Source organism: Camellia sinensis, chromosome 3, assembly GCF_055761805.1.
Source record: "Camellia sinensis isolate YWXY chromosome 3, ASM5576180v1, whole genome shotgun sequence".
Lineage (NCBI taxonomy): Eukaryota > Viridiplantae > Streptophyta > Magnoliopsida > Ericales > Theaceae > Camellia > Camellia sinensis.
This window is the reverse complement of record NC_138963.1, coordinates 102,915,232-102,939,357: the sequence shown is the minus strand read 5'-3', so window position 1 is coordinate 102,939,357 and position 24,126 is coordinate 102,915,232. Positions and strand designations below refer to the sequence as shown.

Below are 24,126 nucleotides of genomic sequence, written 5' to 3'. Positions count from 1 at the left end.
GTGATAGTAAGGGATAATAGAATAATGAAACTAAATTAAGGGTGGTCTGATCCATAAAAAAAAAAAGTGTTAGTGTTCTTAAACTAACAAATGTATTTTAGTTTTCCTTAAATGTTAATTACTCACTAGTCCCATTAAATGGACTTAAATACTTCTTGTTAAATTTTTAAATGCACCAATAACTCCTGAAATGTCTATATTATCCTCATTAAATATCTATTCTTCTCTTCTCTTCTCTCTCTAATATGTTTTTCTAGTGGTGTGAACCTCTCTCTCTCTCTCTCTCTCTCTCTCTCTCATCTAAAGCTTCACACCACTACCACACATCGCCACCATCACCACACCTACCACCACCATCCATCACCGGCTGCTGCTATCATTGCTCACCAACCACCTTCACTATCGTTGATCTACACTTTACTATTTAACACTATTGTCAAAGATCAACCGCCACCATCATCGATCTACACTTTATTTTTTTGGGGGGAAAATAATCTACACTCTATCTTCTTTGACTACGCTCTACTATATCTGATCTACACTCTACCATCGCCAATCTACACTTTATTATCAAAGATCTACTAGAAAAACCTTGACAACCACCCTGGAATCTAAAAAATCTTCTTGATTAGAGATGTTTTTGCTTTTTAATTTGGTTTTGCTTGGGTTTGCTTTTTATCACTTTTTTTTGGAGGGGGGAGGGGGGGAGGGATATTTTTATTTTATTTTATTTTTACACAAACATGGAGGGGTGCAAGTGACTTGCACTCCCACAATCTTTTACTTGCACTCCATCACAAAAACACTTGCACCCCACATATTTTTGTAATTTTTTTTTGTCTGTCCCATTGTTTTGAAATCCCCCCTTTCATTTTTTGGATTTGTAAAATGGTGATGATGATGATACGCTGAAAGAGACAAAGATTCTTCACATCAAACCTCACTTTCTTATTCTCTTTGTCAATTGCTTGTAATGTTTGGAGAAATTTGTGTCAGTGATAAATTTATCATTGAGGACACTATTTTTTTATATGTAAGTGCATGCATGCATGCGTGTGTTTTTTTTTTTTTTTTGAATGAATAAGTGAGGGAGTGTGCATGTATGTAAGTGTGAGTGTGATAGTGAACGAGAGTAAGTGATTAATTGGTTTGATAATATTGATCCAGTAATAAATTTATCAGTGATAACATTTATTAGTGATAAATCTAGATACAATGATAAATTTATTAGTCCTACTCATTTTTTATATGTAAGTGTGGAATGTGCTTATTTGAATAAGGGAGGGTGTATGTATGTCAGTGTGAGTGTGATAGTGAAAGCGAGTAAGTGATTAACTGGTTTGATACATATTGATACAGTGATAAATTTATCATTTTTAAATACTTCTAGTTATTTTCCATTTCTCTTGTTACTACCAAATCCGAGAAGGTATGAGAGAGTGATGTGGTGAAGATGTTGATTTTTCTTGACAAATGGCAAACAAATTGTCAAAAATTACTACCAAGAAAATATCGTCAGAGTTGGTTGACGGTGGTCGGAGACGATAACTAGAGGTAGTGGCGGTGACTGGTTTCACTAACACAATAACCCATAATTAAATACCTTAATGTTTACCAAACAAAAAATATATAAATAAGAAAAATGATTCATCTCCCTAATTGAGACCCTCCAATTTCACCTGTAATGACGTAGTTAACATCCACATGAAGACACACCCGCAATCCTCTCTTTCTCTCTCTCAAACTTTATTTTCATCTATATCATTAGGAGTAAAATTAAAAGTGAAATTAGGAGATGTAGGGGGCATGAATAAAGAAACACCTTAAAGGTTGACAACGCACACCAATTTGGATTATAGCTCGCCTATAAAATAATATATACTATAATTGTCAACTACAAAATAAACAACAAACTAAATACTCAATTCCAAGGGGAAAGTAACTCACAATTAGTTATTTACGATCTCCCAAATAAGTCATTTTAAAATTTTCTTTTCCATGGCTTTTTTTTTTTTTTTTTTGAAAAAAAAATTATGTCAATTTTTTAATTTTTTTTCTGGTCCGTGTGGTATAGACGAATCTAAAAAGTATTTTTTTTTCTGATAATTTCCAAAATAAGAAAAAAAAATCCTACTATTTTTTACTTACGTTTTTTTCTTTTCTAATTTTTTTTTTGAAAATTAAAAAAAAACAATTAATTTTTTAGTTCATTCTGCCAAATAAAAACTAGAAGCCTAACATTTATATTGAAATTTTCTTAAAAAAAATCACCAAAAATAAAAATAAACTAATAAAAAAGAAAAAAAAAAAAAAAAAAGCATACCTCAAACACCCAAAGTAGGGTGGCTCTCCATTGTATCATTCATTACATGTGATGCAAACACATCAATTACAGTTTGGTTAGAAAGTGAAGTTTTTAAGTGATTTTTAATTTTTTTAGCTAAAATATAAGGTTGAAGTATAAAAAATGTTTAGGAATGACTTTTTATGCACATAATAATAATAATAATAATAATAATAATAATAATAATAATAATAAAATGCAAAAAGTAGAGAAAAATGAAGGAATCTTTGAATATTTTTAATATAACTTCTTAACTTTTTAAATAATTTTTTTGACGTTTTAACTAAAATTCGTAAATTCCCAAAGCACCTTAGATAGCATAACTCTAGCAATGTTAATAATTTTGTTTGTAGCAAAAATTACCACCCAACTGAATGATAATACGTGGCAATGGTCATGCAAATAAATGGATGTGCATGGTAGCTTTACTGAATTTTTTATATTTGGAAAGTTTGATAAAGCTACCTCTAAGGTACTTTTTTCAGAAGGTATAGTCAAATTAGAAGGTGACATGTTGCGGGAGTGACTCATGAAAGTGGAGGTGCTTGGTATTTTTATTATGTCCATCATCGGATAATGGGGTAGTAGTTTCCTAATATATAAGAATTAGTTTAAAAGATATTTTTTTATCAATATTCCAGTAGAAGATTTTCCTATATTTTAGGAGATTGTTGTTGACCATTATCCCCATTTGAACCACCATATAACTACAATATTGGGATTTGACATGATAGTTACGACACATGTCAATCATCCATCACACTTGGAGTCCCACTATCTACGATCCAATAGCTAGAAAAATGTGACAGCAATTGAACCTCCTGCAAATTAGCAAATTAGCAAATTCAACATATATAGGAGATTATTCAGCACATGTTTGAGATATTTGGGCATTAAGACTTGGTCATGGGACACCTGACAATCATCTGATGCAGAATGTTTCCATTATCTATATCGTCCAACGGCTAGAATTTGAAGTCCTTAATAGCTCCTAAAATGAAGGCTTTTCTTTAACCAAGCTTGGGACACTTATAATTTATCTAATAACCCCATCGTCTACCCAACGACTGATATTGAAAGGAGGTTACAACAACCCCTAGCCTTGGGGAATAATCAACAACTTGTATGGAAAGAGGAGGCTAGTGGGACAGGTATCAACTCAGAAGGCAATCCAGCACCCTACTATCTAGAGATCATGGAGATTCTTGAAGAGGTTGTTGTAGATTTTCAGGAGGTTAGCCACGATTTTCAAGAGGACTTAGCAACTATAAATACCCATTTGAAAATGGAGGAAGTCCCAATCAATTCAACATTCAACACTACTTAGTACATAACTCAGTGCTATTTATCCTTAGTTTAACCCTAGTTTAACTTAGTAGTAGACTTGAAAGGCATTTTTAACATAGATTTAGCCTTAGTTTCCTAGTTTTCATGACACGGGTGTCAAATTAATTGTTTTTGGCTTTCACAAGTATTGTTTTGAGACTTAGATTGTGTTTACTTTCATTTTGTAACTCAATTTCATGTTTTCAAACTCATTTTAATACTTTTATGTGTTCAATCCAATGAATTTATGAAAGTATATTTTTTGGTGTTCATTTTCCTCTATTTATTACTCTTTTTGACACTAAAACCTTCATAGAGATTTGAAGTCCTCTTAATTGAGGCGAAACAAGAATCATGAGGCCTTTTATCCCTTTGAGCCTCACATAACCTCCTGTTTTCAAAAGTTAGATTTTTTCCAAGTACATTTTCATCAATTTAGGCACTTGTTCCTTGGCATGTCCACAAATTACCCAAAATCTTTTGGCACGCCCAGTGGGACCCATAATTACTAGGGAAAAATATCAGGAAGAGGTAGAGGAAATAATCTCGCCGAGAGGCTAGCAACTTGGTGAGGCATCATTAAACAATTCTGCCTGGACCACACATCCTGTTTCTGTAGCACAACATGTCCTATCCCAGGAGTTGCAAAGTGTCACAGACGAACTCAGATATTGTTTCATTAGAGGGAATCATGAAGTTTCCCAAGAGATTTCATAATCCTTTAATAAGATGAAAGGAGTCCTAACAGGAGCTTACAAGGACCAATAACAAGATGGTGACCATGTTTGGAGACAGAATGCAGTCGTTTACTTAGTTCGCTGTCTCACAGTTTGGAACTATTGGATAGCAACCAGAAGACATCATATCTAAAGGTCTCATGCAAATGGTCAGGGTTCATCATCCACCACCCCTATTTCATGAGGATGAGTTACAGACATTGGGGGGCATCCTGTTCAGAGGACCCTAGAGAGAAGGATTGATTCTCCTATCCAACTATTAAGCTTGACTTCTGACTTGATTTCAAAGTTGACTTAAGGCTCGATATCCTACTTGTTTTTTTTGGTTTTGTTGTTGTTGTTGTTTTTTTTTTTTTTTCTCAACAGAGGATCTCCTGCTTGGTTGTAAGGGAAGGATCTTTGGTGAGGTTGTTTCTACTTCTGATTGCCGGTAAGGAGGATGCTTCTTGCGCTTTGCTCTTTGCTCTCTTAAGATTGGGTTATGAAATGATGAAGCCTAATAGAATCCTAAAGGAGTTATGGAATGAGAAACTATGGTATGTTGATGAAAGTGGTATTGTGCAAACTGGTATTGCCCCCCTACGGTATGTTGATGGGCTTTTGCTCATTTGCCTACCCATTGGCAAAGCCAAATCTTCCTTCTGGTGCTCTTCTAGGAGGATTCCCTCTAGAGTCTGAATGAAGACTTCCTGGAATATCAATGCTAGACATGGATTCTTGATAGACCCCAGAACGTTGTAAATGAGCAATAACTGGTGCATTGGATGAAATTCCTCATATAATAAATTCGACTTTCTGAAGAAAAATTATAAGTTATTTTCTGTTTGAAGAGCCAAATTAGAAGTTTTAGCCTTTCAGAATGTCTGAAAAGGTCCAATATAAATCTCAAGCCTAACAAGTACTTCAGGCCTTCTAGCCCAATGAACAGGCCTTAAGGTGTAGCAAGCCTTTCACATTGGAGTTTTTTTGGCCTTTCAAAATGTCTGAAAAGGCCTAATGGTAGTTTCAAGTTTGACTAACATTTTAGGCCTTCTGGTACATTGAACAAGCTTAATGCCATACATTTCATATGGGAAAACTAGCTATGCACTTCAACCTTCTATTGAAAGAAGCTCACCCAAGTCTAGTAAAAAGAAAGGAGGTCAGAACAGAAGAGTTCAAATGTTGGTTTCTGATTGGCTGAGTTTAAGATCTTGATGTATACTTAAGAGGTGATAAGAATTCAGAGGGTCTTAAAGAAGATTTGTCAGGTTAATAGAAGGTAGTTCAAAAGGTCTTGATGAAGGCCTATCAAGTCTGCAAGAGTTAACTTAGAACCTAAGTTACACGGACGCGGGTACGAGGATCGGGTGCGGGTGCGTATCTAGGGGTCGGATATTTCAAAATTAAAAATTAAGGATACGTGGATATGTATCCAAATTTGGATACGGGTACGGGGATACGTTAAATATATATATATATTTTAAATATAGTTATTAAGATGAGTTACGTTATACAAATAACAAATAATTATTTTACATATATGCGTTTATTTATTTTTATTAATATATATAAGTATATATTATCTTATAAATATATTATATATTATACAATAATTATTATATAATATATAATAATAATTGTTATTATTATAGTTATTATAATAATAGTTATTAACTATTATTATTTTATATAGATATATACCTATTATTATTTAAACTATTATTATTTTATATAGATATATACCTATTATTATTTTATATAGATATATACGAATATAGTACGAATATAGATTAGATATATACGAATATAGATATGAATCAAGAGGCAGGGACGAGAGAGAGAGAGAGAGAGAGGGAGGGAGAGAAGCGCAACAAAGGAAGCGATCGATTGCGATCGATCGCGATTGCGATCGCGAGGGAGAGAGAGAAAGCGAGACAGAGAGAGAGTCGTTTGGGGGTGTTCGGCTGTTCGATCGACTGACGGCTGTTCGATCGATCTTCGCCTGGATCGCTGGATGGAGCTTCGACTGGTGGAGCTTCGACCAGGTAATCTCTTGCTCTCACCTCTTTCATTTCTTTTGCTGTGTGCCGTGTCCGATAGAGAATAGACGAATCCGACACAGATCCCACACCCGCACCCGTGTCGTGTCGTGTCGACACGGGTACTTCGCCCCAAAGTGGCGAGTCCATGTAACACAGCTTAGAACGTCTGGTAAGGATTTAGAAGGTCCTAATGAAAGCTTGTCAAGTCTCCACGAGGTAATCCAAAAGGTTTGTCAAGTCTCCAGAAGATAATCCAGAGGGCCTGACACGTTTGTAAGAGTGAATCTAGAAGGTCAGATAAGAATAAAGGAGTACTTGTTGAATTTCACTTCAAGAGCTCTTAACAAAAGAATATTAGAAGGATTCCAAAAGTGGCAAACAATCAAACGTCTCATCTTAATTGAAAATAACAAAGGAACGTTTGAGGGGGGCAATGTTTGTACCGAAAATGATTGCCCGACAGGATGATGTCACGTGGCAATGATCATGCAAATAAACGGATGTGCATAGCTTTATTGAATTTTTTTTATAATTGAAAAGTTTGATAAAGCTACCTCTAAGGTGCTTTATTCAAAAGGTATAGCCAAATTAGAGTGGCGGGGGTGATCCATGAAAGTGGAGGTGCTTAGTAATTTTATTAAGTATATGTCTATCATCAAATATGGGGTGGTAGTTTCCTAATATACAAGAATTAGTTTAAAAGATATTATTCTATCAAGCAGAGGACTTTCCTATATTTTAGGAGATTGTTGTCGACCACGTTCCCCATTTGAACCACTATATAACTATAATCTTGGGATTTGGCCTGGTGGTTCTAACACGTGTCAATCATCCATCACACTTGGAGTCCCACTACCTATATATGATCCAATGGCCAGAAAAATGTGCATCAACTAAATCTCCTGCAAATTAGAAAATTCAGCACATGCAAGAGATTATTCAACAAATGTTTGAGATATTTAGGCATCAAGACTTGGTCATGGGACACGTGGCAATGATTTGAAGCAGAAGGTTTTCACCATATCTATATCATCCAACAACTAGAATTTGAAGTCCTTAATAGCTCCTAAAATGAAGGCTTCTCTTAAGCACGGGACGCCTGTCATTCATCCAATTAATAGTCCCATCATCTACCCAATGGTTGAGACTGAAATGAGGTTATAACAATGGAAGGAGGAGGTTGGTGGGACAAGTGTCAGCTCATGAGGCAATCCAACACTACTACAAAAATAGTTAAAGATCACGCTTTGACAAAAAAAAAATCTCATTTTTATTGGAAGTGTGATAAAAAAAAATTAGATTAATATTTTAATCACACTTAATTTGATTGAGTGTGATAATATTCATTTTTTATGTGACTTTTCAATTAAGTGTGATTATATATATATATATATTATATATATATATATATATTTTTAATCACAAATTCTAATTAAAGTGTGATTATACATACACTACTACTTTTTAATCACACTTTTAAATAAGTGTGATTAGATATATATTTTTAATCACACATTCTAATTAAAGTGTGATTATTTATATATTTTTTAATCACACCTTCTAATTAAAGTGAGATTATATATACTCTACTACTTTTTAATCACACTTTTTAAATAAGTGTAATTAGATATATATTTTTTAATCACACATTCTAATTAAAGTGTGATTATTTATATATATTTTTAATCGCACCTTCTAATTAAAGTGTGATTATATATACACTACTACTTTTTAATCACACCTTCTAATTAAAGTGTGATTATATATACATTACTACTTTTTAATCACACTTTTTAAATAAGTGTAATTATATATATATATATATATATATATTTAATCACACTCTACTACAAGAAAAAGCATCTTTGACGACTAAAAAAGCACATTTGGTTGCTGAAAGTATAGGTTTTGGCGACTAAAAAAGCATTAGTAGCCAAAAATAAAGATTTTTGGCGACTAAAAAAATTTAGTAGCCAAAAGTATAGGTTTTGGCGACTAAAAATCTATTTGGTTGCCCATATATGGCTTTTACCGACTACAAAAATTTTAGTAGCCAAAAGTAAGGCTTTTTGGCGACTAAAAAAAATTAGTAGCCAAAAGTGAGGTGTTGGGTGACCAAAAAGATGTTTGGTAGCCAAAAGTGAGGCTTTTACCAACTAAAAAATTTTAGTAGCCAAAACTGAGGCATTGGGAGACTAAAAAGATGTTTAGTAGCCAAAAGTGAGGCTTTTTGGCGACTAAAAGAAAGTTTAGTCGCCAAAAGAAGTAATTTTAGCCCGGGAATTAAATTTTTTAACGACTAAAAAATAATTAGTAGCCAAAAGTATAGAATTGGCAACTAAAATTATGTTTAGTCACCAAAAGTGGTCTCTTTTTTTTTCTAGTAAATAATTTATTTTTACATAAATTATGTTCAATAAAAAATAATTATCTTTATATATATACTTTTATATTAATACGGGTCTATGTACTATATAAATAATATATGTTGCATATATAATCATATGGTGTTATAGAGGTGTAGTGGAAAGAGTGTGTTGTATAAGGTTTATGGTGTGAGAGGGTTGATGGTACACTTAAAAGGTGTCATGTAAATATTTTTAATCACACTTAAAAGGTGTAATCTAAATACTATTAATCACACTTAAAAAGTGTAATCTAAATATTTTTAATTAATCACACTTAAAAGGTGTGATCTAAATACTATTAATCACACTTAAAAAATGTGATCTAAATATTTTTAATTACACTTAAAAGGTGTGATCTAAATGTTATTAATCACACTTAAAAGGTGTGATTAAAAATTACCCCTTTTAATCACAGTCCCAAAAATCACACTTTAATAAAACTTAAAAGGTGTGATTAAATAACATATATCACACAAAAAAAGTGTGATCTTTATCTGTTTTTGTAGTAGTATAACATCCGACTATGTAGAGATCATGGAGATTCTTCTGGAAGCTGTTGCAGATTTTTAGGAGGTCAGCCATGATTTTCAGGAGGACTTAGCAAGCTATACATACCCCATTTGAAAATGGAGGAAATCCCAATCAATCAAACATTCAACACAACTTAGTATATATCTTAGTGCTATTTATCGTTAGCTTAGCCTTAGTTCAACTTAGGAGTAGACTTGAAAGGCATCTTGGCCATAAATTTAGCCTTAGTTTCTTAGTTTTCATGACACCCATATCAAATTAATTGTTTTTGGATTTCATAGGCATTGTTTTGAGTCGTAGATTGTGTTTACATCCTTTTTGTAAATCAATTTCATGTTTTCAAGCTTGTTTTTATACTTTTATATGTTCAATCCAATAAATTTATGAATGTATATTTTCTTATGTTCATTTCCATCTATTTATCACTCCTTTTGACATTAAAAACTCCATAGATATTTTAAATCCTCTTAATTGATTCAAAACAAAAACCAGGAGGTATTTTAATCCTTTGAGCCTCACACAACCTCTTGTTCTTAGAAGTCAGATTTTGCGTGTATATTTTCATCAACTTAGGCACTGTTACCTTGACACACCTACAAAAACCTCCTGGTTTTAGGCAAAACTTGTGTTTTAGTCAAAATATATAATTTTTGTATATTTTATATGAACAAATTGGATTTTGAGTTGTATTCAATTTGAAATAGTTTATTCCTCTTGAATGTACCATTTTATCTTAGATTTTTGTTCAATTTCTTAACAGTTGTTATCAATTTGGTTAAATTTTTACAATGTGAAAAATTCATAGGCAAAATTGTTATAATTAAAATTACATGAACTAAATTAACATAAAACGCAAATTGTAGAGACAATGAGTATAATTTGCTTAAAGAAAAAAGGGGGAAAAAAGAAAAAGTTTGAATTAAATATAAGTTGCAATTATTTTTATTTATTTATTTATTTTTCTTTCTTCAAATTGTCTTTCCTTTTTACATCCAGAAAAATTTCTTTCCCAAACCTAAAATTCAAATACTTATGAAATAGATGAAAATTCAAGGAAATATTTTCTATTTTGAATGGAGGGGAAAAAAATTATGTTGGTGTTCGTGCAAAAACTATAAAAATATACTTTTAGACTAAGTTTTTGCTAAAATCAAGTGATTTTGCATGATTTGCGAGTTTGCCAAGCCAACAATACCTAAGTTGATGAAAATGTACTTGGAAAAACCCGACTTCTGAAAACAAGTGGTTGTATGAGGCTCAAAGAAATAAAAGACATCCCGATTCTTGCTTTGCCTTAATTAATAGGACTTAAAAATCTCCATGCAATTTTTAATGTAAAAGAGAGAGAGAGAGATAAGTAAAAGGAAATGAACAACAAAACATATACTTTTATAAAATTCAACGGATTGAAAGTTACAAAGCATAAGAACAAGTTTGAAAATATGAAATTGAGTTACAAAATGGAATTGAAACACAATTTAAGTCTCAAATCAATGCTTATGAAGGCAAAAAACCACTAATTTGACACAGGTGTCATGAAAAACTAGGAAACTAAAGCTAAATTTATGCAAAAACATCTTTCAAGTCTACTCTTAAATTAAACTAGGGCTAAGACTAAGGATAAATAGCATTGGTGCTATATACTACATTGTATTTAATGTTAGATTGATTGGGTTTGCTCCATCTTTATTGGGAAGTGGATATAAAACCTTCTGGATTGCTACACCTGTCCCCTTAATGCATTATCTCCAAATATATATGTATATAATAATATATATTTGCCCATATAATCCCTTTTTCTTAGGGATTTGACCAATTCAAATCATGATTGTTTCCATCCATCCATCCATTCTAACCAATCTGTCACCAAAATAAGTAGGCTAAAGCAACCTACTTTAAGTCACCAACTGGACATATGGCGACCTGTCTCCCTCCCCCTTTCGTTGGCCCTTGCCGCCTGAATGGGGGTATGCTCGTCTCTTGTTACATTGCCCTTTTCTATCTTTTTGATATCCTTCTCAAACTAGTCAAGTTTGTATTATTTATTATTGATTGCAATGAAATATTTCATAATTGGATTTCGAATTAATAACTTCTATTTTATTTTATTTTCTTTCTTCTTCTTCGTTTGGGATAAAAAATAGAAGAGTTGAGCAAATAAAAAAAAATAATTCCAAAGGCTACTTTTAGCTTGGCTTGACTTGACTATCGCCCTAAGTGCAAGTAATAAAAGAAAGGAGTCAGGCAAGTGGTTTTCTCAATGAACTCCTTCCTTTCCTATTTATTTTTGAGCCTGTAGGCTAACTCCAAGGTTACCACCTCCTCTTACTCATGACTCGTATAATTACTTTCTACAACAAGCACATTCTACGAGACCTATAACTAAAGATCATATAGTGCCATGGTATATATACGAACACTTCACTCTTTCTCAATGCTTTCTTTACAGTTGGTTTTGTAACCAAAAGTTTGCCATGGTGTACATATCAAAGCAATCATCAGTGCAAAACGTTCAAGATTATTTAGATCAATGCACCAACATGTCATGTAAATTTTGGGCCTTGTTTGAAACCTAATTTTTTAACACCTATAATTCTCATAAAACAAAGTATTCCATTCAAAACAAATAGTATGGTGGAACAATATCAGTGAGCAGCCATATATACAAAAATCACGGTTCAAATAGTAAGGATATTTAAATACCATTCAAATTCAAATTCAAATTTAAATTAATTAAAAGACTTGTCAAAAAAGGTCAATAGTTTAAAATTTTTGCATTTCTATTATTTCAATTTCAATCTTGGTAAAGTTCTTTTGAATAAAAATATATATAAATTATTTTTTTTTTTTCATGGTGCAACAGCGGACACCGGTGCAACAATATTCAGAATAGTAGTGCATTATTATTGATTATAAATATAAGGTTCACCAATACATACTTTGTATTTGAATGGGCAACTTAGGTATTTTGAAAAGCAGTTTTGCTTTATCAACAAATTCTATCAATTTTGGTGAGAAAAAAGAGATTTCTTATTCTCATAAATTTTCTCTATTTTTCATCATTTATTTTTTAATTAGCATGAAAAAAATTCTGAGAAATAGAGAAAGATTGTGAGAATAAATTTTGTACTTAATTTTTATTTTTATTTGGATCTGAATTTTGTACTTCGTTAATCATCGAAACAGTTATATATTTACCCGTTTTGCAGACAGACACATCTGCATTGGCACCACAAGCCTTGGGAAGTTTCAAGGCAACATCTTGGGTGATATTGAATTTCTTCAAAAGATCAGCATTGTCGAAGATTCCACAGAGGCAAGCGGAATCCCCTGATATCATCTCCTTCAATGGCTCGCAGCACGTATCCGGCGGAGACAACGGTTTCTGCAAATAAGGTTGGCATGGCATGAGTTTTTGTATGCATGGTAATGAAGCACCACCGCCGTCACCGCCACTCACTTGATCTAAAAATGATTCAGAAAATCCCACAGAAACCCATGAAGACATAAACAGATACAATGACACAAACATCTTGAATTCCATTTTTATTTCTTTCTTTCAATGAGAGAGGAATGAATGATTAGTTTGTGAGGGAGAGAAACAACAAACCAATACAAAACAAGGGTTTTTCTTTTTGTGTTATTAGCGTTCTTGTTCTTGTTCTCTGGATGTTGTAATGAAGAGAGAGGAAGTTATATCGTATACGATTTTCTTTATATAGAGATAGATACAGCTGTGTATCATGATGCGATTCTTCATGCAACTACCTTATAAGGAAAAGCCGTTTTCCCCGGTGGTTTTATGCCTTTTCCGTTTTAATAACAATAACAAATACAATAAGACTAGGAGTTTCCCCAATTTACCCCCATACTACTCTTATATATATATATATATATATAATTTTGTTTAGTTGAATTTTTAGAATTTGTGTCCTAATTTTCTTCTCCAAAAATTGGAAACTAGTTTGAGTAAAATAAATACTAAAAAACATATTTTTAAAATTATTATTCACCAAAAAAGGGTAAATCATATTAAAAGAATGAGTTTTTTTTTTTAATTTTTTATTTTTACCAAACTAATTTATGATTATATATATATATATATATTTGTGAAAACTCAAACAAACAAATTAAATAAGAAATCTTCATACAGGTTCATTGATTTCTTAATCAATAGAAAAGAAAAAAAAAATGTTGATATTTAAAGATGAATTTATTCTTTTTGTAAATTATTTATGTGAGGCTTAACTTAGGCCTCGTTTGGCATACAACAGTTTTAGCCTCAAAGTCAAAAAGTTATTAAAAAAATCAAAAAACCTATAAACCTATACTAAAAAGTCAAAGATTTCATTTTTTCTCTATTTTTTGCACATTTTTTTTTATAAAAAATCAAAAAATTATTCCAAACATACTAATTTTTTCCATCTTATATTTTAGTCAAAAAGCCAAAAAATTATTAAAATAATTTATTCCCAAACGAGGTCTTAATTAATTGGTAATCACTAATTTATATGAGTTTTTTTTTTTTGGGTACCCTTTTGGCAAAAATTCCAATTATTTGCGCCATGCGGCGGTAGAAGATAAAAAGTTAAAGATTTTATGGGACCCACCACTAAGGTCAAGGAAGTAATGGCTGGAGTTGATTTATTTTAATTAATTAAATTAGCCAAGCTATTAGGTTAATTAATTAAGAAAAAATTGGTGAAAAATACACTCTACCTATTGTCTAAGGCAATAGGTCTAGTGGATATTTTTTTTTTTTGGTTGATAAGATGTCTACTTTTTGTGAAATAGCTTAGTGAGAAGTCGTAAAGGACTTTTTGTTTCCAATTTTAACTATTGATTTTTTTTATCTGTTTGTCTTTTCGTTGACTATCTGTTCAAATTTATATCTATCTATTCAATTTTTTCTATAAGTTCAAATTATTTTTTATCTGTTCAATTTTTCCCCTTATCTGTTCAAATTACTTCTATCTGTTGAAATTCTTATCTATTCAATTTTTTCCCCTCTTATTTCAACATATCTGTTATAAAACTATTTATTGAAATATCTCAAAGCCACAAGAGGTCCCTTATCTGTTTAAATCTAACTTTCGAAATCTGTTATCTGTTGTAATTTGTTTCATCATCATTATCATCATCAACAACAACAACAACAATAATAATCAACAAGTAAAAAAAAAAAAAAAAAATCCAAGTTTTCCTATATCTCTCCAGATCATCCTGCAGTTTGGATCTATATTGTTTTCATATATACATGCACATCCCATTTAAAATCTAATACCCAAATCCAAGTTTCAATGCCACTAACCCTTCTCCCTCCTCAAGAAATCACTCTTGGCATCAAACCAAGTCCCCTAACATTTTCTCAACAGCGAAACCCTAGATCTAGTCTTCAACAAAAGTGCATTCTCAATACCATTCACCTCAACCACCTTCCTCTTCACATCTTCATCCACAGGCGCATTGTCCAAACCAATCACAACCTCCAATCCTTCGACCCCACATTCGCATCGAAGTCCTCGTAATCCTCTCACTCATTAATTGAAAGCTTATCAAAAGCTTATCGAATAACGCCTTTGACGTAATCAAAGTAGTACCAAAAAACCCTAGATTGATCAGCTTCTTCATCATCATACTTTATCACACCAAGAATCTCTTCCATGTTTAATGTCCTAGACTAATTGAAAAACTCATCCTGGACTTCGTCGGTCTCGTTGCTTCGATCCTCGAAGACCTTGGTGGAGCAAGAGAGATCATGATTGGCGTGGTGGCTGATCCAGTGCTTGATGGCATCATCGACGACCAACCAATCGACTTCCATAACAGTGACCAAGAGGGAGGTGAATCGGTGCCCAAAATCTCATCGCCGCGCCTATCTCCAACCTCCTTACCACCGATCTGAATGACAACATAGATTTGATGACCTCACTACCACACCAATCAACTCACAAACCATCTCTTTCTTTCTTCACTCACACACACACACACACACACACACACACACACACATATATATATATATATATATTGTAATTCCATATTTGAGCTGAAAATAGAGAAAGTCATTTTCTCTCTCCTACCTTACTCTTTTTGTCTCTCTAGAATGGGTTGTAGAAGGATGGTGAGCCGATGCCAGGGTATGGTAGTGTAGCGGAGGAAGAGACTGATCATCATGGATCACCGATAAAGGGAGAGAGAGAGAGAGAAGGATGAGGAGAGAAATAATGGGTTTTGGGAAATGATTTCAACAGATCGTGTATGGAAGAAAGAAAGAGAGAGAGATTAGCAGGTTAGAAAAGAGAGATAGAGAGAATGAGTTTATAATGGGTAATTTGGCCATTTTGTATAAGGTTATCCTTATGGCCTTAATGTTTTTGTGCATGGACCTTTCGACAAAGAAAATTTGATTTTGGACCTTTGGACTGAAAGCCTATTAATTAATTAATTTAGATTTAGTTTGATTTGATAAGGTGAGCCTTAACCATTCCTAATAATTATGAGGTTGTTGAGGCTTATCTTTTAGAGACTTATCTCCTATTATTGAGGCTTATCTCTTATCTTGGTGCCTTATCTAGTCAATAAGCGATAAGGCTTATAAGATTTGAAGATTTTCCATATCAACAACAAAGTTACAAAGGTGAGATCATTTTCCCAAAAATCAAGGCTAATGGATTTTTCTTTGAGACACGTGGCAGCTCGAGAGGATGTGAAGGGTCAACACACTCTACAATCAAGGAGTTAGTTTTCCAAATAAGGCAAGATTGGTTTTTTGAATTTCTTGAGGATAGGCATGCATAACAAAGAAAGGAAGATCCATGTATCAACAAAGGAAATGTTTTACACAAATCAAGAAAATTCAAATATAGAAGGACATGTGGCGGCCTATGGGAGCTTAATGAACCAAGTCAAGATGATGAAGATAGGTTCTAGCCTTTAAAGATCAAAACCATTCCTACTCTTGGGGAAGGAAGATTAGCTTCAAAGACATATGTCACAGAGATAGGCGGCCACGTTTTTGGCAGTTAAGCAGGATTTGAGACTTCCCCAACACTATATAAAGGGCTCAAAGTACAACATTTAAGAGATCCTGACCAAACACTTGACCAAGAGTCTTTCAACGCATGCTTTTCAATACATTTATCCTAGCTTCATAGCTTTATTACCTTAGCTTAGCTTGAGAGCTTACTTATCATAGCGTCATAGCTTAGTTCCTTTAGCTTCGTAGTTTAGTTATCTTAGATTACCAATTGTACTTCATTTCCAATCAATGCAAGTCACAATTTTAGTCTGATTATCTTTGACAACTATAAATTTGTTAAAAGTCCTCTTCATTAGGGCAAAATCCGAACCGGTGGCGGTTCTTCTTAGCCACACACAGTCATTTCTCTATGTTAGATGCCAGAAATGTTCAACAATTTCTACACCTTGAACTAGGTTTACAAGTTCTGGCACGCTCGCATTTAATCAACAAGCTTTTTTGTGTTCACAGCAGAAGGATTTCTTGAGTGGCAACAGGAATTTTTGAGGAGTGCAAACAAATTTTGGCATGCTTGGTAGGACATTAGGTGCCATCTTTATTAAACATTCATCATAGTGGGTAAAGTGAGAGGAAAAAGGTGTCGTAGGTCAATTAGGAGTGGTATCGCCTCCTAACAGTCTGGGATCAAGCAATTCTAGGCCATCAGTAGTGCTACACACTTTTGAAAGATTCCAAGATATGACTGAAAAACTGAGACATGGCCTTATCACGGCTAATAGGGAGCTTTCTATGGAACTCTCTCATTCCTTAGCTGTTCCACTTCACGAGATGAGGCAATCCCAAATAGATTTGATGCAAGCAACTGCTAATATGACAGTGACTTTGGGAGATAAACTTTCTGCAATTCTTTCACCAACTTTGGTTTTGCCCACAGCAGGAATTTTCATGCCGTTGTAGAGTAGAATCTTCAGAGTATGCCAGTTGTTGGCGAACTGCTGCCTCCAAGAGTTTTTCGAGCCTTCTTTTCCAATACCCTAAATTCTGGGAGGTATGGAGGACCAGGCATTGAACAAGGAGGGAAGGCCATTGAGATTGAGGGGCAATTTCTTGGGTTTCAACCATTCAAAATTAATGACGGCTAGACTCCTTAGAACCCCCAGAACCTGCAGAATCTACAACATTAGGGACCTCCAAACCAGAGCTTTCACAACCAGAACCTTCAGAACCACAATGTGTAGAATGTCAAAGGAATTGGTCATAGGCCTATGTAGAGTGGTCAGAAGTTAACCCTTTATACACTGTTTCAAAACAGAGAGAATTGAATTACACTCCAGTTCTTGAATAGAGAGGGCATCCCTATGCTCCCATTCCGAACATGAGAGGGAAAAATTTTGCTTAGATTTTTGAACAAAGAGGGTATAATTTTATTCCAGTTCCGGAATAGAGAAACCAGAATTATGTTCTGATTCCCGAACCAATGGGGGAAAAACATTGCTACCATTCCTGAACAAATGGTGCATAATTTTGGTCCAGATCCAAGAGGCTAGAACTTTGCTCCAGTTCTTGAACAGAGACGGTATCCTTATGTTCCATTTCATAAATCAAGAGGGCATAATTTTGCGCCAATTCCTGAAGAGAGGGGTCAAAATTTCCACAACCAACCACCGCGTGGAGCTTATCAGGGGCATATCAACCAAATCCAATTATGAATAGGGATTAGGTTGTGGATCTCATCCAGGAACAATTCAGTCCTGTACGTAGATGAGTTGGCAAGCCCATCTATAGAAAGCCTTATCTAGAAGCAATAGATAGAAACTATGATTTTCCTAGAGTGTATAAAGTTCCTGATTTTGTTTTATTTTTTGGTGAAAATAATCATTCTACTATTGAGCATGTTGCCGGGTTTACTGTACAATGTGGTGCAGCAGGAAAGAATGACTTCTTGAAGTTGTGGTTGTTCGCCAATTCCTTAACTGGAACAACCTTCACTTGGTACATCAACCTGCAGTCGAACTCAATCCATTTCTGGCAGTAGATTGAACAGATGTTCCACTAGCAGTTTTGTATATATTGCTCTAGTTTCGGGGGGGTTTTTTTTGTGTGTGTGTTTGTTAGTTTATATCTCAGTTTCTATATCCTCTTGGTTTACATTGTTGGTTACTAATGGTGGTTGTTGATTTTGGGGGTACTTGGGTTGGTTTTGGTGTTGGTGGTTATTGGGTTGTGTTTGGTTTGGTGGGGTTTGCCTTCTCCTGATGGTTTCTGATTGGATGTCTTGGTTTGTCGGGGTGGTGTTGCTGTTGTTTGGTTGTCCTATGGTGGGGCTTGTCTTTTCCATTTGTGGGATTGTTGTGTTCCTCCAGCTCTCACCATTTCACAATCCTTAAAGCATCAAAAGTCTATGGCTAATCGCCCTTTGTTTAACTGTGAGAAGTTGCCATCCAAGGATAAAGCCAAGTTGTTTAGGGAATTCTATGAGTCTCAGACTGTCCACCTTGAGCATAATGTCCTATAGGACAAATCTGAGTCTATTCCCATTCGCCATGTGTTCAATCTCTTGGGCGGTGACTGGGTTCTTCAGTTTTTGGTTCTTCAAAATCTAGATTGGGTTCGGGAGTTTTATTACAACATTACCTCCATCAATGAGTACGACCCTTCTTTCAAAACTTGGGTCTGGTCTAAAGAAATTTTTGCCACTGAGGAGTTGATTAGAACCTCCCTTGGTATTTCTTCCATTATTGATAGCCATTATTCTTTTCTTGCCTCTCCTAATGCGGATTTCAACTTGGCTGCTACTGTAATTTATGGTTCACCCCAGAATTGGGTCTCTGGGGCTCTTATTAAGCAACATGAACTTCTCCTTTGTTTTTGACTTTTGAATCTCACTGTTTGTGCTAATCTTCATGTCACCACTCATAGCTCAAACATTAATCAAGAGCAAGGGTACGTTCTGTATTGCATTGATCCTCTTCTTCCCATTGATCTTCCCTTTATGATAGTGCACAAGATGATTTCGGTTTTCGAGGGCAATAAAAGCTTAGGTCTTCCTTATGGGTGCTTCATTAATCGCATTCTATTCTCTCTTGATGTTGCCTCTTCTCCTGATAATGAGGTTGCTAGACCTGTCAACCCATTTACCAAAAAGATTGTCGCCCAAAGTTGGGCACATGTTTAGGAGGAGTCTTTCAGGGCGGGTCCATCTCATGCAGATGAAGAGCAAATTGAAGCTGAGTTTGATGTTGCGGCTGCCGGTGAGGGGGAATAGCCAGTTCGTCCTCACACCATTAGAGGTCAACTTCAGCAGTTCGAGTATGCCATGACTTGAAGGTTTGATCAGCTGGATGCTCGGATGGATGCCTTTGATGGATGTCTCTCTTCATTGGAGACTACTACTGGCCGCATTGCTACCTCGGTAGATTAGTCCTCATACCAGCTTGTCCAGATCCTTAATATCTTTAGATGTAGTAGCCTCCACCTACTCCATCTCAATATCAGTGATGTTTTCTCATTCTCTTTTGGTCATGCTTTTCTCTATTATGGTTGTGTAATATTTTACTATCCTGAACATGTTTCATATCTTGGTTTGTTAGTCTTGTACATAGTTGGTCATGTTTTGTTATTGTTTGGCTGCTTCTGGATAATTTTTGGCATATTGTTATTAGGCATTTTCAGCCATGGTATATTTGGTATATTTGTTTGTCCCTTTGTCTCTTCTGGTCATAAAAGGAAAAGTATTGATGATGATGTTAGCATGCTTGAGTTTGTTGGTTATAGGTTATCCTCGTTGCTAATCATCTATTCATTTCCATTGTCTCTCTCTCTCTCTCTCTCTCTCTCTCTCTCTCTCTCTCTCTCTCTCTCTCTCTCTCTCTTGTGTTTATGTTATTCTTATTGTGATCGTTGCAGGTGGTACACTTCACAAGTTGTTTAGAGTGGTTAGGCCTTGTGTCTAGAGCGTGTGTTTGATAGGCTTCATTGTTAGAAGTGTTTTGTCTGAGAATTACCAAAGGGGGAGATTGTTAGGTCTCTTTTTTTGTCAATTCTGCGAACAAACACGTTTGTGTTGTATTGTATTGTATTGCTGAGCCTTGCTTTGTTCATGGACCGCTCGAGTAGTAAATTGTTGACTCGAGTGTAGAAATGGTCCATTCAATATTTTATATCTGTTTTGAGATATTGGGAGGATTCATTCTATGCTAGAGTGAACCTTTTATCACACGAGTGAAGCTATTTATTGTTCCACCACCTCCCAGACACACTGCTTGAGCGATCTTTCCTGTGCTCGAGCAGCCTTTGTGACCTTATTTGTTTAAAATAGTCTCAGATGTATTCTTTTAGGGTTACAACTTCCAAATCTGAGATTTGAGGCTTGAGAACTTGTCTTCTTTTAGAGAGCTTCGCTATTGTCTCCCTTGATGATTTTATGAGTTTGTCTCCTTACATGGATTGAATTGCACGTATCAAGGGGCTTGTTCATATTCAACTTTTATAGAGCGTTCATCGTTGGATTCCGAAGGGTTTGAGCTTGGAGGCTTTGAAGGTGTTTAAAGTGGGTCATCATTGTAGATTTGACTTGGGTGTTGTAGATTTAACACTAGGAAAAAACAATTTTAAGACGAAGATGTTGATGTAAAAGGCACAAGGAGTGGAAGTCAATTCTTGAGTGAGCGTTGAATAATTGCTTGTACTCTTGTGTATTAAAGCTTGTGGGTTTTTTTTTTTTTAAATTTTTTTTTATCACAATTGGAGGTGCTCTAATTGTGATTTTTTCCACGTTAAATCTCTTGTGTCAATTTATCAATTGTGAAACAATAAGCTAAATCACTTCCGTACGTGCTAGATGATTTAGCTTATTTGTTTTGTGTGTTTTGGGATTTGTAGTAATTGAATCTATTTCGAATCATGAATCACATAACTTAGTATTTCAATGATCATAAGTAAAAACAAACCTCATCTAGTTTATATATCCATTCCATTTCGATAATTCATTGAGATTACGAAAAGTGTAATTACATGTGTGGGATCCCTTTTCTTGACAAGTAGAAGGCTCCCGGCCACACGTCCAAGTCTCAAATATGCTCATGGAATAATCAAGGTGCAATGTGAGATATGAGCAAATGGCCTAGAATTAGCATATTTGATGAAGATCCATTAATCATACAGAAGTTCTAAATATAGATCAAATGTAAGACATGGATTTGCCACCTAATCTTTTAGGAAAATTAGGAAATCCTGACTCGTGTCAATGGCCACTGCCCATCACAACCAAAGAATCTGATTTGAGAGTTTAGGTATAAGGGGGGGTGGTCATGAATTGAGCACTCACGCTTACTCGATCAAAGATCGACCTCTAGTAGTTTTTGATATGAGAATTATTAACATAACATGATCATATAACCCAATTATTAATGTTAGCTTTACTATGAGGAGGAAACAAGTATAGAGCAAATCACCTATTTTAGAATACTCTAATCTGTCGCTATTTGAAAATGATTTGAAAGAAAGAATCTCATAGAAAAGTGACACGACTAAGGTGTGGAGAGATCGAAATCATTCTTAGGCAATGAAGCTTCCACACAATGCAAAATAATAGAGGTATAACACATAAGCATATAGCCTAGTGGTAGCATGCTAGACATAATAAGAATCAAACACACATGAGATGCAAGAGAGGGGAAAAAGGCTTATTGAGTACTCCTCTACACCATGCCATGAGCATAAGGGGCCAGAAATCAATGTATGATCTTAGATGCAAGTCTAAATGATATGCAAAGAAAAATGAGAATAATACTGTAGCTGGTTTTTCGCGCTCCTCGAAAGGGTTTAGTCTCCACGGATACGATAGCCCTATAGTTCGAACTCCCGTAGTTCTGAATCTAGTTTCACAAGTGCAATGTGAAACAGAAAAACACAAATGAGGGTCCAAATCTAGCAAATCTTAGTAAATCCATTAATCATCACAAATCCTAAAAATGAACTGTATTACCAGATTTCAGAGTCACCACCTAAATATTTTTAGAAAATTTAGGAAACCCATGACTCGTGCCAAAGGCCACTTGTCCATCATAACCAAAGTGTCTTGGCTTGGGAACTTAGGTATGAGATGTGAAGGTCATGAATTGAGCACCCCCCTCACCTGATCAAATATCGGCCTCTACTAATCATGATGTGATTTTTCTGTACATTATATGCTTTTGTTCTAACTATTATGCTAACTTACTATGTGAGACACACAAGTATAGATTACGTCACCCACTTTAGAATGTTTTGATTTGTTTGAAAAGAATTTAGAATATGTGCTACTTGAAAAAGCAAGCTCATATGTACATTTATCAAAATCATCCCATTTTAAGCGAAATAACCTTTATCCACAGGCATTCAAAGAGTTATTTCAAATAAGCACATGGCCTCATGATAGTATGCTTGATATGGCAACACAAACACATATGCAATATGCTAAAGCAAAAATGCTCACCTAGTACTCAACCGAGACTAGCCAAAGAAAAGGAAATAGTTAGGAAAATGCATGCTCTAATATGCAAAGTCATTAATGCAACACATACAAAATGCAACTATCGAATTCGGCTTCTTAACATGACATATGGATCAATTCAAGGCATATGGTAGCGCATGTATTCAAGCAAGAAATAATCGATGTTTATCAAGTATGATGAGCCAAATCCTAATGTATGCAAAAATGGGTGCAAGCCATGGTAATGATATGAAATCAAAAATATGATACTACATGCAACCATAGTAAGCAAGTAAATAAAAGAGAGAAAGAATGGGGGTTGGAAGACATACAAAATATTACAAGTGTTACAAATTTGCCCTCGCACAAGACAGTTTGATTGAATGTCCTAATTAACTAATTATTACAACACCAAATGAATTAACTATTAATTAGATATTACAAGTTCAAATGAAGCCAACTAATTAATTACAATGCTAATTTTAAAGTGCTAATTTAATGGAACGGGAGGCGAGAAGCCACATGCGCATAACGGGGAACATTTTTTCGAAAACCTCTCTGTTTGTTGCTAGAATCTGCTCTGTTTGTAGTCAGAAAATTATTCTGTTTGGCCTCAGGTTCTGCTCTATTCTGTTGTAAAAATGCCATTGCATGTACAAAATATGTGGCCGACCGGCCTTGAAAAGTGGTCGACCGTACAGACTAGTGGCCGGCCAGCCACTGTTTTCTGGGAATTACCTTGCTGCAACAGAGTTGAAACAAAGCAAAAACAAATTGTTTTCAGTAGATGTTTATCCTCTCAGCTCTTCCCTATCATGAAGATGATCAAGGGAGTAGATTCGTTTCTCAAATCATCAATTGTTGCAAATTTATTGCGTGATGATCTTAGAAACGATAGGACAAGAGTTCAATAAATTAAACAAAAGATAGACAATACCTCCTCCCTATCATGGAGTTACCTTAAGAAAAGGGGTAGACATTGCTTCATGAACCATTAAACATCACTAAAACGTATGCAATGATTCAAGACGCAATAGGTTCAATATAACGTCTAATTGAACCTAACCAAATTTTATTACCTTTTTTTTACCTCTTTTATTAGCCCTTTTTACATTACCTTTTTGTTTCTTATCTTTTCTTCATTTTTGTCCAAAAGTGTAGATTACGTCCACTAAGTCCAAAAGCAATAAAGATAGCAAGTACGACTTAACCCAAGAAATGAATTTTTCAAGCCCTTTTCTATGGAAAAAATTACAAAGGAAGAATCAAACTCATTTACAAGCGATAATGAATTCTAAGTCA

General features: G+C 34.5%; 1 protein-coding gene across 1 annotated transcript; it reads right to left on the bottom strand.

Moving 5' to 3' along the window:
- Positions 1–12,500: 12,500 nt before the first annotated feature.
- LOC114293316 (non-specific lipid transfer protein GPI-anchored 3) lies at positions 12,501–12,914 on the bottom strand. Its single transcript, XM_028237349.2, has one exon. The coding sequence runs from the start codon at positions 12,912–12,914 to the stop codon at positions 12,501–12,503; it is 414 nt and encodes a 137-aa protein (XP_028093150.2).
- Positions 12,915–24,126: the final 11,212 nt, after the last annotated feature.

Excerpts from the sequence above, each read along its gene's own strand:
- LOC114293316 (XM_028237349.2), bottom strand. The coding sequence starts at position 12,914 with ATGGAATTCAAGATGTTTGTGTCATTGTATCTGTTTATGTCTTCATGG.